This window comes from Lolium perenne, chromosome 6 (genome assembly GCF_019359855.2).
Source record: "Lolium perenne isolate Kyuss_39 chromosome 6, Kyuss_2.0, whole genome shotgun sequence".
Classification (NCBI taxonomy): Eukaryota; Viridiplantae; Streptophyta; class Magnoliopsida; order Poales; family Poaceae; genus Lolium; species Lolium perenne.
The window spans coordinates 252,789,844-252,805,123 of record NC_067249.2 but is presented as its reverse complement, the minus strand read 5'-3'; the positions used below and the strand labels follow the sequence as shown (position 1 = coordinate 252,805,123).

The following is a 15,280-nucleotide window of genomic DNA, read 5'->3' as shown; positions in this document are numbered from 1 at the left end:
AATTTGCAAATCGATTTGTAGACTTGTGCAAACAATCAGATATTCACGGAGATGGATGGATTCTCCAGAAACAATGGTGTAGCCCTGCTCTTAGATTATTGCCTGCCGGAAATGTAAGATGAGTTTTGATCACTACTTTGTCGTTTTTGCTACTCTGCTTCTGATCTTGTTGTGGTAATATGATCTGGAGGTGCCATACTTGCTCCGGACACCAGAAATCCTGGACATTGTGATCTTCAGTGCTCCCCTAGCTGTTACGTTATGATGATTTCTGGTCCCTGTAAACTATTTGCTCATAATACATAGTGAATCTGATGTTTCAAATGCAATGTTGTGGCAGGCTATGGGCTACAGACCTACTATTATTAGGCAATGTGACAAGTGATTAATTGTGGTGCTGTAGATTATTAAACCAGACCATCTGGTACACGATATGTATGAGGAAAATCAAGTATCCAAGTTTTCGTTTTTTACCTCAATGGTAGCTTCAGTATATGACAACAAAGTCCTATGAGAATTTAGGTTTAGATAATATTAGCATATATGTCTTGATTGACTTTACGCCAACACAATTTATATGAGTTAGTCATCGAAAATATTTTATTTTTATTTTTCAAGATTAGCAAAAAAAACATTTTCCCTTTAATATTTGCAATGTTGATTCAAGGTTGTTTTGCAAACATGCCTTGTGTAGTGATCTTCTTTTTCCAGTAGGGAAATTCTCCACGTTAATATCACTATATGCTCTATGTTTTGATTTTGCCAGTTTTCACTTCTCATTATATTATTCGCACAAGTACTTCAAATCATCATTTGAATACAATTGAATTTTTGAATAAAGCATCTATCTGTAGTTAATTAATCCAACCTTCTTATCATAATGTCATATCCCCGTTTTCTGATATACTAGGGAAGAAACTCGCGACAGCGGTGGGAGGCAGTGGAGAAGTAGATCCTCTCGCCAGCAGTGGGGAGGCAGATAAGGGGCGGTCATCGGTTGCAAACGGTTTGCAGCCAACTTAGTCAAGAACTTTTGATAAACGTTAGTGAGCGAGATAGGACGATAATCATTGATTTCTAGGGGGCTGCATTTTCTCAAAACGGACCATCAGAGCATCAAGACCATCCACTTTTGAAATTAACTGATGCAAGTCAAATTTCATGGAAATGCCCTCAGAATGACCCTATCTTTCCTTGTAACTAGCCCACAAAACCCCTGCCATTTCATGGTGTTCAGATACCTCACGACCATCCTCAGCACGAAGGATTGCACTAGAGTTTCGCATATACCTTTCAGTGGCCATTGCGTGAAAAAACTTGGTGTTATCTTCACCTTGTTTGATCCATCGAATCGTACACCTCCTTTTCCAGTAGTTACATTCAGCAAGTAACAAGTCATCTAAGTGTTGCTTCACTATTCTCCTGAAATTAAACTCTGTCCTATATAGTGGTCTCTTTTCTTCAAGTGAATCCATAATAAATATGACTTTATTGCAGTTCTAAATTAATGTTTGGAGCCTCGACAAACTAACATGCCACTTCTTCAAGTCAAACGCAAACTTTTAAACTTATCCGCTATGACTGCAGAGCTACAAGCTTTGTTTGATGCCCTTGCCCAAGAATTTGCAATACAACAGTAAAAACCCGGGAGATCAACCCAATAGTTTTCAAAGCGAAACAACCTAGCCTTTGAAATATATGTATCCACTTTGAGTCTCAATCAACTGTCTGATAAACACCAAAGAATTCCAAAGCACGATAATACCCCCATAAGCTCCAATAGATGGGCCATAAGCAAAGCAATTAAAACACTTTGGACAAAACTTTCTAATAAAGCGCCAATCAAAAGCTTCACACTTAGTTTCTTGCAGGCATATGATGTCACATTCACTCTCATCATTTTTGTTTCTAACTTCCCTGTGCCTAATTTCAGAGTTAATTCCACGAACATTCCAACACATAACCATCCACTTCCTTCTATTGGTAAGACACAATGATTAACAAATGCATAAAGGAGATATAAACTTGAGTGCATAACACCAAGCAGCCAGAAAAAAAGCATACCAAACATAGTTCCAAACTTAACATAGTTGTAGTCATAAGTTGCAGACATAAGACAAGCCAGAAGTAGTAGATAGAAAAAGATATGGACTTTTTTTGTGGGAAAAGCCTAAACCCCAGTGCATGCAATCACTAATAATTTGCAGATGTAGATGTAGTTGTAGAAGAAGAAGAAAGATCAGCAACAAGCTTCTCCTTAGCCAGCTCCTCCGGCTCTATTCATAGCTCTCTACCAACCTTTTGCATCACTTCAATTGGGGTGGCAGGGATCTGAATATAATCATTTCCTTTATCACTATTAGAACTAGCACATCCATCCTTCGGCAGAACCAACATCTTAGCTCTCGCTTTGTTCTTCGGCCTGACAACCTTCTCGAGAATAGGTACTGGCTTGTACCCATTATACTTCAGACTACTACACGTGAACCTACGGTTTTCTGGCTCAACCAAAGCTGGTTGCACCTTCCTTGGACGTCTTCCCTTCTTAGGCCATATAACTTATTTAAGTAGCTAATTAAACCACACATAGGTAAAAGGTAAAAAAGCAACTTGATTAAAGACAAGTAGGATTTCAAAGACATGCGTTATTAGATTTATGAATATCAAAGTGTTGGACTAATCAGAAAATAAGTATTCCTTCAGTTATGACGGCCCAAAATGATCGGATTCGTAGCATAGAAAACAAAAAATTTCCTACCGCAAGAACGAAAAACAAGCCAAGATCTAATCTAGTAATATCTGAAAACTAAATAAAAAGCAAAAATGAGTATAGAAATACTTAGCAAGTACAATACGGAACAGTAAGAACATCAATCAATGAACAACATTAGAATTTCACGCTGAAACACAGAATTTATATGAAAAACTAAACTGTAGGTTTTGGCAGTACTAGCTCGAAGTTTACCAGCGCGTTGGCTCGGAATTTACCGACCTTCACCGATGTTTTTAGCCGTTTGCTGGGTATTTTAGATACACAGCAAAGATGATGTTTGCTGTAGTGGCTCACCCGGCGGCAGTGCAATGGTGGAGTTCATCTTGTAGCCGATGCTGAAAGCTAGCCCGCCGATGGCTTCACGGCTTCCCGCCGGTGCTCATGTTGTTGGCAAGCAGATCTTTTCCATGTGCCATCCTCCTCATGGTGAATAGACAAACGAGGCAGAGTAGCGACATCCTGGCAAAGAAATGACCATGAGCTTGTCGCCGTCCCATCCGCGTTTTCACCTGCAGTCCTGTTGTCGCTCTCTTCCTATACACACACGAGCGCCATGTAAGCTTTGCTGGAAGCGCAACCGAACCTGACGAAGCACCAGGACTTGACGCAGCCGGCTGCCGGCGACAGGTCGAACCCGATGAAGGCCACGTCTTCCTTCTTGCCTTCTTGGTGGGCGACTTGAAGAGGATGATCCCGCTGGGGCCTTCATCCACGGAGGTGCGGCGGCAATCGAACATCAGATAGATCGTGCACAAGGTGCGGCTGAGCAGAGAGGTGACCGGAAAGGATCTCGGCGGCTAGGAGCTTATCCGTCTTCCTGGCGGTGGCCATGTCTCAGTTATGTTGCGCGTCGTCCATGTTGCCGATCATGTCACACATGAAGTCCACATCGCCGTCGAACGTCGGTACCTCCGTGCCCAGCTCGCCGATCTCTACATCATCAACCTGAGATAATTGCTCTCCTGGACGGGGGAGCTCGGCGGCGAGGAATCGAGGAGATATTGGGCAATGTGCGCCTTTTATTGAAGCAATCCAGGGGCCGTGGTCGACTTGGACTTTGTGATGGATTCGGTTCTGAAGGAGGTACGATGGATCGGCAGCAGTGCTACGCGAGCTACGTCAATTGGGCCAAGTCACAGACGAACGAACATGTATTGCGGTGGCAGTTGCTATAATTTTAACTGAAAGTAGTGGCAATTTTAAGTGGAACGAAAAACTCACAAAAAACTTTATTTTCTTTACTATATATAAAATATTACATATATATATTATATGTAAATTCTGTAATGATCCTTGTATCTCTGAACTTAATGATGATATAAGGCCATACGATACTTGCCATATATATGTTTTCTCTATTTATTTATGTCAAATTGTTGGTGTTTTTACTGTGTTTCTCAAAAAAATTATTGTTTTAATTTGTCAAAATTGTATGCCATACAAGCTGAGAGATTTTTTTTCAAAATGGAGATCATCTCCTGCCTCTACATCGAATAGATGCATACGGCCTTTATTTCCTTATTAAAAAGTAGGCAAGTCACAGTACAAGCTGTGAGATGGCCTAGCAGTTTAGATCTATGTGTGATGTTAACACAAAATGTTTAAAAACCTAAACATGTTATACATGGCAGGAGCATAGATGAAAAAACTTGCAATTCTATCATGTTGGTCACTGCTATGCTGGCACGGTAAAGCACAAATGTTCTTCTAGTATCTTTTTATTTTGTAAATGCAGGAGCCTTTTGAAGTGTCCTAGACTCATAGTTAGACTGCTCATAGTGGGAGTAACATAGCTAGTAACATCACACATCTCAAGGCATTTTGGTGACAGTTTTCAAAAAAAAAGGCATTTTGGTGACATGGCATGCTAATAAATGAAGAAAGAGAGTGAGGTGGTAACTAGCTATGTTACCATAACATCACACACCTCAAGGCAAGATGAGTCTACAACATAATAAATGATACAATGCATAAGACTGCTCATAGTGGGAGTAACTTAGCTAGTAACATCACACAACCCAAGGCATTTTGGTGACATGGCATGATAATGAATGAAGAAAGAGAGTGAGGTGGTAACTAGCTATGTTACCATAACATCACACACCCCAAGACAAGTTGAGTCTACACCATAGTAAATGACACAATGCATGACACCACACATTAGTTACTACCCACTATGGAGGTAGTAACTTAGACTAGTAACATATGTCTACTCTCCACTATGACTAGCCTAACACCACATATGAGCGCATATAATGAACCTACTCATGTCTAGGGTTTTCAACCAACCTCGTACAAATGTTTAGTAATTGGTATCTTACTGCGGACCTATGCAATTTTTTCATGGGATGTAACAAACCATTTTATGTTCGCTCCTGATGGAAAATGAGACCCCTTTATTTGCTTGATGAAAAATTGAGTAATGACTAAAGATAATAACTACTTCATCCCTTTTGGTAGTCTACATTATAGAAAAATAAGAAAAAATAAAATTGCATTTATTAATACTACTTAGATATGTGAATAATAATCAATTAAAGCTACATCGAAAAAATAACAACATCCAATAAAGAGAGCAAAACTATTTCATTTTCGGTGTTGTCGTTCACCAAAAACTAAAATGTAGACTATTTTAAATCAAATTTTGATGCTAGAATGTAGACTATTTCAGAAGTGCTTTAGTTTGAAAATACTAGTTAGATAGGTAAACAACCAATCTAAATTACATTGAAAACAATGACGTCCAATGGAGATAGTCGTTTTATGCGTTTTTGTTTACTAAATCTAAAATATAGATTAATATGGAACAAAATTTTAGACGAATGTAGATTAAATCATGATCGGGAGAGTATTCTTCTTCCGTGGATTTTTTTTTTCTAATTTTTGTGCACGAGACGAAACTTCCAAGTCCCAAGTTGTGCGGTGAATGGATCACTTCCGGCCAAAGTCAAACGTACCAACTCCCCCCCCTGGGATGCCACATTCCGGAGCAAAGGCAAATATTTGTCGACCAAGCTGCAAATAATTTTGCAAGAGTCACTTAACCGTAGCTGCGGCTTCCGGACGCCATCTGCTAGCAGATAATCCAGAGAAGAAGCAGATGCGAGTGAGAAGTAAATTAATCTCAATTCCGTGTCAACAAAGCGGTCGGTGTATGCACAGAGAACTGGATCACAATCGATCTTTGCAACGATAATAATACCTTGCAAAGATCCCGGCGCAGCACCTAGAACGGCGAAACAGGGCCAAGCCCGACAAGCACAGGATGGGAAGGGAAACTGATGTAGACGTCGAAGCCCCCGCGATGTCGCCGCGTCGGTCTTAAGCAGCCCCGAGAATCTCTGTCGCACGGGCACGGGCACGCGGCCAAGCCGACAGGATGGAGACAGATCTAGACGTCAAACCTCCCGCGATCTCGCCGCGTCGACCTTGAGCAGCTCCCGGAATCACCAGCCGCTGCACGGGGGCCAAGCCGACAGGATGGAAGCCTAACGTCGAACCTCCCGCGATCTCGCCGCGTCGACCTTGAGCAGCTCCCGGAATCACCAGCCGCCGCGCGGGGGCCAAGCCGACAGGATGGCAGACTAGATCTAGACGTCGAACCTCCCGGGATCTCGCCGCGTCGACCTTGAGCAGCTCCCGGAATCACTGTGGTACGGGCACGCGGCCGCCGCACGGAGGGATCTACACGGTGATGTCCTGCCGCTGGTAGCCTGGGACGGATCCGAGGGGGGTTTCGGGAGGATGGCCTTTGCTGCCCGCTGAGGATTAGAGTGGAGTGGGGGAGATTTGAGGGAATTTTGGTTTAGAAGGGATTTAATCCTTCAAACCTCCCTAATCAGAACAAGCGCTGAGGCAGATGGTAGCACGCAGGGAGTCGTGATCCTCGCTGAGGCTCGGGCGATCCAGGGGCACTCGCTCTCTGTCCGCTTCTGCGGCTGAGGAATGGAACGAGCAATGACGGATCTTGCTCCAGCACTCTGCTAGTGCACTAGGATAAAGAATCATGCTTTTTTTTAAGGGTTAAGTGCATTTTTGTCCTTCAAGTTAGCAAAAAAAAAAATCCGGACAGTGCTAGAAATCCTCGGGATTAGCCTCTTTGTTTGGGTTTGTCTGTGGCTGGCTGTGCTGCTGTACATGAAAAGGTGTTGTGTGGGAGAAGCTGTTGTTTTGAGTTTTTGAAAGGGTGTCGGTTGCTTGCACAAAAGCTATTGATTGCTCGACTTTTAAGGTTAGTTCTCTTCAGCCGCCCCTCTAAATCCTAGCCGCCTCCACTTCACCCGCCTCCATAGATCGGTTCCCCCTCCTCCGGTCGGCTTCGCCGGCATCGGGAGGAGTGAGGAACCCGATCTATGCGTTGAGTTTTGAATAAAAGTAGTGTTTTCAGTTGATTATGTTAAGATTTTGGTAGTCGTCTTCTTGTTGATTTTCCTTCAATGAAGATGTCATCGTCTGCAATAAGTGATCTTCGGCCTTCGTTCGACGACAAGATCTCCTTCCCGACGTTAATGGTGGTGTTGAAAGATTACAATCCTCTAGGTAAGGGCCTTCAGATCTTGCTTCGCTAGATCGATTTTGGATCTTCTGTTGTTGTTGCCGCGAGGAGGATTATCCTCGTAGTTTTTGTCCTAGCTGCTACGTCCTCGACAATGGTGATTCGTATTCTCGGCTCTCTATTAACGTCGATAAGGCTAGTCGGTTGTTATTCCCTGGCATACTGGTGTTGGTACTCTTGCTGATGTTGAATGACTGCTTTAATAGTCGCGCATGCATGCAACCTTAACATTGCGGCTCAAATTAAAATTATGGGAGAACGTTAGGCGGTATTTACAGGTCTATGGTTCATTATGTATCTTTGGCTGGCTTCAGAAGAGTACATTCTGGAAGAAGGAAAAATTTGAAGATCTTGAAAATTTGTTAGTATCTTTTAGACTTTATTTTGTAATCCTTGGAGTCAGTTCGTGTATCTCTACCATGTACTATTTGTTACTATGAATATATGTGGTATTGATTGTCAAAAAAAAATGTTAGTCCTCATTCAGGTGTCACTGAGCACTGGAGACTGGAGGGGAAGTCTGCAACTCTGCACACGGCTGTGGTTTCTACATTCGATGTGACTTTTCTGAATAGGGAGATGAACAAATTAAACAGAAGAACTGAACAGAACTGTGGCGTTCTTTGCTAGAACGGAGCAACACGTCACATGTGCACATACGGTAATATATCACTGTTAGTTTGTTACATGAAAGGAGAGTTCTGTCGAAAAACGGCAGACACAATACATGAAGACAGTATCGAATCTCAGCATATTGCTTGATGTATTCCAGTGTAGTGTAAGAAAAAGGCATGCCAGTCCACAACTGATCGGGAGGGTTAGGCTATGTATGCACTACCATCCTGCTCACCCCAGTGAGCGTATTCATGTCAGGCCAACAGGCATTACACAGAAGAACCAGTGAGCTGCCATTTGAGATGTCAAACTTCCTGGCACATCAGCAGCAGGTCAGCTAAGGGAATGGTCAATGGCCGACCATCTGAGATTAAACTTCCATGCCCGCGGATGGTAGCACTTCAGGTTCCCATATCAGGATTTCATTCACAAGAGAACTCTTCATGTAGAGAAGATCTGACAGACGATCAGACAGATACATGCTGATGTACAACATTTCTAACACGAGGGAATCGATCAGCCCAGCGCTTGTAGCCTGCAACCAGTACAAAAGCAAAAGTTAGACAATGATGTTTCAGGTCACACACTGAATGAGAGCCATGTTTCCTTCCTCTTCATTTGTAGGATCTTACACTTACCTGATACGATTATTTGTTTTTCGTTCAACTGTTCCATATCGCCGTCAGGGATATCCTGTAGGACAATACAGTAAGCCATCATCAAGCAAACACACCCAGAATTGAAGAAAAAGAGGGGAAACACATGCTGATGCTGCGGGATATAAAACCTATTGCAGAGAAGAACCTTTGTGAGCAAATAATGTCACTAAAGAGATGCAGCCATAATTACCTGATGCAAGCTTCTGACAATGAGGTCAGACAAACTCCCAAGGGTCTTGGGGTCAAAATCAGAGCAGCTCAAGAGGAACTCTTCTGATGTCAACTCCATCACCATCGTGCACAAGCTGCAGGCTGTCATGATGACTGATGAAGCATCAGTTGTTCCTATAAGTAATCACACATATTCCTAGTTATTGATCATTGCTCATTCAAGAAAAAAAAGTTACTGATCAGCTCACATTTAACAAAAAGAGAGTTACTGATCCGCACATGAAGATAATCAACAGAAAAATGATCGTCAATATTGAATAGCATGAAACTTAGGTACCCTGCTTTACGAGTATGCGAGATTGCCAGGTAACTGACAATAGGCAGAGATTCAAACAGCTATAGAATTCTTGCCATGACCATGGTTCAGAAACCAGTGCTGGGCATTGCTGAAAATTGCTCCATATTCATGTTTTAAAGATAGGATTGTAGGACTGGTTTATGACCTAAATGACATAGAACCCCTTTCTTAACCTCCAGCGATGCTGAATATTGGTGAAAAGATTTGTCACTGTCTACTAAATTAAGTAAAATGGTTGCAAGAATCAAACATTGAGAAATGGCTACCACTGAGAGCCACGCCACAAACAATACATACATTTATTTATTTCAGCTTCTGTAAAGAAATTAGGAGCAGAATATACCAGCCCATGTAATAAGTGCTTGCAGGAGACAGATGAAACAAGGCTCCATTTGAATATGGGAACTCTTCCTCTACATAAGTAGCATTAGGCTATTAGGATTATCTCATGGTAGGAAAAAAACTGTTTCGAACAATTTAGGTACTTACATTTGACATAATGTTTCTGATAGTATCGCACGCCAAAAAGATGCTGCCATTGTCGACCATCATTCCATTCTGCTCTGTCATTTTAATTAGGCAGTCTATAACCTGTAGGCAGAAAAACAGCCATATCAGCTGCACGTCCAAAGCCAAACTGAACAACAAATGGCAACTCCATTATGCCAAATTTATGTTCTAGTAGTTGGCATTGGCAAATCACAATGCTACCATTTTATTTCCATGCACACTTCAAATTGTACACCTAGCATCAAATGTGATTGGCACCTAGACAGAACTAGTAAAGTTATGCGACGACACCCTATAACTTAAGCATCCCTGCGACAAGACAAAATAAACTTCGTATGAACAGTGAATATTAGCTCTTGCACAAGCCCGTGTGCATGGGGGAGGTTGGCCTACTAGTCAGTTGTGAAATACCACAGATTTGTGTCTGCATGAACATATTTGTTACAAAACTTGAAAACCAGAATGATACCCAAAATTCAGAGAAGATTCAAATTGATTATTATTTACAACTGGAAACTGGGTTTTCTGATGAACTAGTATAACCATGTGTCCTCTGCATTTAACAGAAGATTGGCTTCACTTATTCTTCTACTGTAACTTCAGTGTGAGGATCTGGAACTATTTACAAGTTGAGTGGGAGCCAGGAGATACTTTTGAAGAGATTTTCTCTGTTGACGGAAGGAAGTTCAATAAGCCTTTCTTTTCAGAGGTGGTCATGCTTGCAGCGTGGCATATTTGGAAGCAAAGAAATGAAAGCCATTTGTGTCTGCATGAACATATTTGTTACAAAACTTGAAAACCAGAATGATACCCAAAATTCAGAAAAGATTCAAATTGATTATTATTTTCAAACTGGAAACTGGGTTTTCTGATGAACTAGTATAACCAGCATTAAATTATTTCGAGGAAAGAGAGACAAGGGAGTCACAACTCTTATATAGTTTATTTATACCAAACATGCCCACTTACTGCTTTATGGCCTCCAAACGACACCAAAGTTCTGCATCCATCGGCTGTCGTTGTTATTTGGGATAGCATTGGAAGCATGAAGCGAACGGAATAGAAGGGCCTGTATGCAAGAATGTTACTTGGTACCATCAATATACTGCATTACAAAGAAGATACTAAGTGATCTATATCTACTGAGCACAAAATGGAAAACTACCTTGATTCATCTTGACCTTCAATAGAAAATATAAATTCCAGTAGACGTCCAGTCTTCTCTTGGCAGGCATATGGCGTCTCTGCCAGATAGCTGCAACAGAGTAGCACACAAATGTACTTCTATTCAAGGACGATTACAGGGGACTTTGAAACACTTCACTCCTACAGTAACGTTGTTTCGCAGCTATTTAAATGATGTGCATAGAGAAATATAAAGTGGCTAAAGTGCGCATGATTTTTGTTTGTAATGGTCAAAAGTAGTAACTCACATTGCCAATCGCATCGAACTGAGTACAAGCGGGAGGAGGAACTAGTATTTAGAGATGGGAGTATTGGACGACTAAAGGACCCTTAACATACAAAAAGTTTATCATCTATACCACTATATAATACAACAGTTTTTGAATCTAACTTTGTGTCTACAGTGTTCCCGCCCAGTCTGAGAATTTTCGGCCGTTGATTGAATAAATCCGACGGTAAAAGAAGGAGCGAATCCCTGCAATTTTAGCCCTTCGTTTGTTCCGTTTGTTCCATCCAACGGCTGTCTTTGCAAAAGAGAAGTGGGCCCTATCGTGCATAATGATACAGAGAAGAAACTGGAAACTGCTAGAGTCAGCACCATGTGGGAACAGTGTCAAATCATATTTCTTTTGTAAGTGTGGGTCGCATCGTGCTTGCTGCCATGCTACCTAATATCTAGAATAACTGAAAGAGGTTAATTCCTGGATCAGCTCGGAAGCATTGAAACACAACCCGTTGGGTACACACCGAGTTTGGAACTGCCGTTTGAACTATGAATGTTGCACTTTACCTCAAATATCTCCGCTAATAAATAATTTACAAAATGCAGACTGCTAAGAACCGGATCTGCCAACGTGCACGAGGAAAGTCAGGAAAAACTAGAAAGAGATGAATCAGACCACGGTAGCTAAAATACCCTGTTACATACTGTAAATAATTAATTTAGATAAATTATGTAGATATTAAAATTTAAGTTTAAATTTATTACGTCATAACTTTCTCCGTGTAGTGTGACTCTAAATGCATAACATAAATTTGTATTATGTAAAATAATTTAAGACATTTCGATTTTAATCATATGGTTTAGAAAAAGGGATGTTAGGGTAGCGAAGCTTCAAAGTTAGAGGATCTGATTCAAACAAATATCAAAACTTTTTCACTAAGATAAAAATGAGTTTGATGAATTCATAACTCATAAAGACCTGAGTTTCAACGTGCATTAGCACGTACAACTTACTAGTATCTACAAGGAGCAATTCTTTAACAACAAAAAGTGCACGCAAATTCCAGAGGTAAGAGACAATAACAAGAGCAGTAGCACACCTTCCCACTATTCTCACAGCTGCCAAAAGATCATCATCTTTCCTCTGCCCGTGATCCTGACATGTTTCGTTCTGTAAGATATCTTCCAATACTAAATATTCATATCATCAGAGGATTATTAAAATATGTACCTTTGCATCCTGCAGGAAGTCCAACACTAGACTGATTGTCTCATTTAATCCTTTAATTGCCTGTATTATTGTCCTTTCATGGATAGTTTGACTTGGTTCACCTGCATACGGTTAAAGTAATTTTCAAAGAATAATGACAAATTTCCATCAAAGATAGAAAAAAAGGTGTCACTGAAGGTTATAAAATAGAAATAAAAGGGGAAATGAAAACATTCTACAAAAACATTCCAGCGCATGGAACCAAAAATAGTCAAGGAAATGGTACATACCTTCACCACCGCTAGCATCTGATATCATTTTGATTATTCTTTCTATCAGTGAAAACAATATAGCCAGATTTCTTTGTTTCTGGCTGATGGCATCATCTATCTGAGAACTTTTTGATGACTCATACTTTGAAAAAGCAAGTTCATTTAGAAGGACAGCCACTTCAACTCTTGCAGATTCTAGGACAAGCAGCACAAATCTACAGAAATCACAAGCTGTTTATACAAAATGAAAAAGATACATCCAACGAGATGCAGGAGATGATGTGAAGCGTACTTGTCGACGGACATAACATTCTTGTTATCCAGGATTTTATGATCTTCTGACAACCAACTCTCACCTAGTATAGACATCATGCACTCCGCCAAAAGAAGAGCTTGCAGCTTTTCGGAGGATACTGGACAGTAGATAAATATTTAGTACTATCGTGACCATCTCAAAAAGGAAGGGAAATACTAACACTAGTTATGTTTGATTCTTCTACCTTACATAATTTCTTCTCACAGTACATTCTACCTCCCTTTAGTTGGCAAATACTACAGTTCTGTTGCCCCAAACAGTCTACAGCTAAACCAAATGTACAGCCTACTGACACAAGAAAAAAATGCTACACTCCTATTATAAAAAAAAGGTATTGATAGATCTAAGCACGCCTCAAGATTTAGTTTTAGCAAAGCAACACATATTAGCACTGTTATCCTGGGTAAATAAATGCAGCAGATTCTCAAACCTTGATGTGAAGTCTATGTTATCAACTTGACCAACGAAATAACGAATTATAACTTCACAGAAATAATAGCAAACAATTGATGCATCATTTTACATATGAAGCATGCACGTACCAACACGGTTTTGAAGAACGTCTATAATTCCACCACGGATATGAGATTCCCAGATTGTGGACGGCATTGATCTCAAAGCACCATGGAGTGGCTTTAGTGTTCCAAAAATACAATCAAGGAGTTAAACTGAAATCTCCATGGTGCTAATAAAACAGATGGGAGGGGAAAAAGGTTACTCTTATAGATTCTTTTTGGGAAAGAAGGGTGGTAAGCATGTGCAGCGATTCAAATTTAACTGTGGTGTGAAGAACGTTGAAAGGCACAGCAAGAGAAGCCACCTGAATGACAATAGAAATCATAGATGAAACCATCAAATTAGCAATGCTGATATATGAAGGGTAGACATTTTCAGGCAAAACAATCCAGTGTGCCATACTGTCATCCATACCATGCTCGCCATGCCTTGCAGTCTCTCCACACTCATGTTGTCTGCTCTGAGTTTATGAACAAGTAACTGCATTAGATGAGTGGCAAGCTCTAAGCACCTTGAACCTACAAATGGAACAATGGAGCACCCTATAAGAACTCAACCTAACTCTGGACAATATAATGTGTTGCTGATTGGTAATACTAAACGGATTCCATAAATCAACTTATATAAATACTTCTAACTTGGACATCTATTCAATATACCTAGGTTGCACTTTCAGAGCAGAGTATGCAAGTAACCGTCAGATGTCAAGGTGCACAGATTTAAAATGTCGGAAAAAGTCTGGCTGCTAACATTCCTCGGTAGGATGAACGAAGATGGAGACGAAATTATTAAGCAAACAAGAGAATGGACAGAAAATTTTAGTACCATCTGGAAAGCTGGAGAATTGACCGAAGAGCATGTCGATAATTCCAGGCTCGCAAAATTTATGCGCCCCGTCGTCGGAGGCTATGGCAACGAGCGACAGAAGCTCGAAACATTCCTCGGTAATTGTCAGATCAGGCCTGCAGTTGGTTCGGCACAGTGATTACCAAATGTAATTTGCAAAGCAAGCATCCAAAGTACGGTTACAAAAAACAGATTGTCTAAGCTCTTGGTAACAAATTGTCAGGATTGGCCAGCAGTGCGATACTAAAAAATTGTTTCAACGTGTACCGCTTCCATTGCATCGGTGTTCAGAGTTTTAATTAGTGGTAGTGTCAAAAAAAAAAGGAAGAGAGAGCTCAAACTCTTACGATTTGGAAACAACCTCGGCGACGAGGGGAACGGTGGAGACGACCCCCTCGTCGGCCGCGACCTCCGGGACGCGCGCGAGCCCGGCAAGCACGGTCACGGCGAGCCGCAGGTACGCCTCCCGCTCCTCCTCCTTCCCGCCCTCCACTTTCCCCAACCCTGCAGCCAGCGCGCGCGCGCAAGGCAAAAGCGGAACCAGTGAGACGCCGCCGCAAAGCACGAGGCGGGCGGGCAGGTAGGCGCGCGCGCGCGCGCGTCTCCTTACCGGTGTTGAGGAGGCGGCGGAGGAAGCGGGGCCCGACGGCGCGGTAGACCTCGGCGACGGCGGCGGCGTCGCCGGCGCGGCAGACGTTGGCGGCGATGAGGAGGCCCGCCAGCTTCTGCTCGTCGCGCTCGCCGCGGAGGAGGCGGAGGCAGTCGTCGAGGGGCGGCGCGGCGGCGGCGGCGGCGGCGGCAGGGGAGGAATCCTGCGGGAGATGGAGGGGAGAGGTGAGGTGAGCGAGAGGAGTGGCGCGCAAAGGGGAGGCGGGGCTAGGGTTTGGAGCCGGACCATGGGCGCGAAGGGGGCAGCGACGACGTGTGCCGGCGAGGAGAGCGCCTCCGCTGACGGCCGGCGGCGGAGAGGAGCCGGAGCGGGGGCGACGGTGGCTGGAAGCGTCTGAGGTGTTCGAATTTGTGAGGAAATGTCGAGGCGGCTGGTTCGGAAGTCGGCCGAGGTTTTGTGCG

At 42.3% G+C, this 15,280-nt stretch overlaps 1 protein-coding gene across 1 annotated transcript; it reads right to left on the bottom strand.

The window, feature by feature from the left end:
* Window positions 1-7,930: 7,930 nt before the first annotated feature.
* Window positions 7,931-15,280, bottom strand: LOC127305170 (uncharacterized). The gene is made up of 18 exons (XM_051335554.2): window positions 15,105-15,280; window positions 14,820-15,021; window positions 14,557-14,713; window positions 14,189-14,325; window positions 13,778-13,881; window positions 13,566-13,667; window positions 13,390-13,480; window positions 12,824-12,944; window positions 12,550-12,746; window positions 12,281-12,381; window positions 12,150-12,205; window positions 10,807-10,896; window positions 10,611-10,710; window positions 9,621-9,722; window positions 9,475-9,544; window positions 8,793-8,947; window positions 8,582-8,636; window positions 7,931-8,478 (listed from the first exon to the last, which is right to left on the bottom strand). Exons 1-18 carry the CDS (start codon window positions 15,105-15,107, stop codon window positions 8,411-8,413), a joined length of 1,911 nt encoding a protein of 636 aa, XP_051191514.1. The 5' UTR covers window positions 15,108-15,280; the 3' UTR covers window positions 7,931-8,410.

Bases quoted from the DNA above. Each gene is read 5' to 3' on its own strand.
- LOC127305170 (XM_051335554.2), bottom strand. The intron at 14,714-14,819 runs GTAAGGAGACGC...CGCTGGCTGCAG, and splicing joins CCGCCGCCTCCTCAACACCG to GGTTGGGGAAAGTGGAGGGC. The intron at 12,747-12,823 runs GTACGCTTCACA...TGATTTCTGTAG, and splicing joins AATGTTATGTCCGTCGACAA to ATTTGTGCTGCTTGTCCTAG.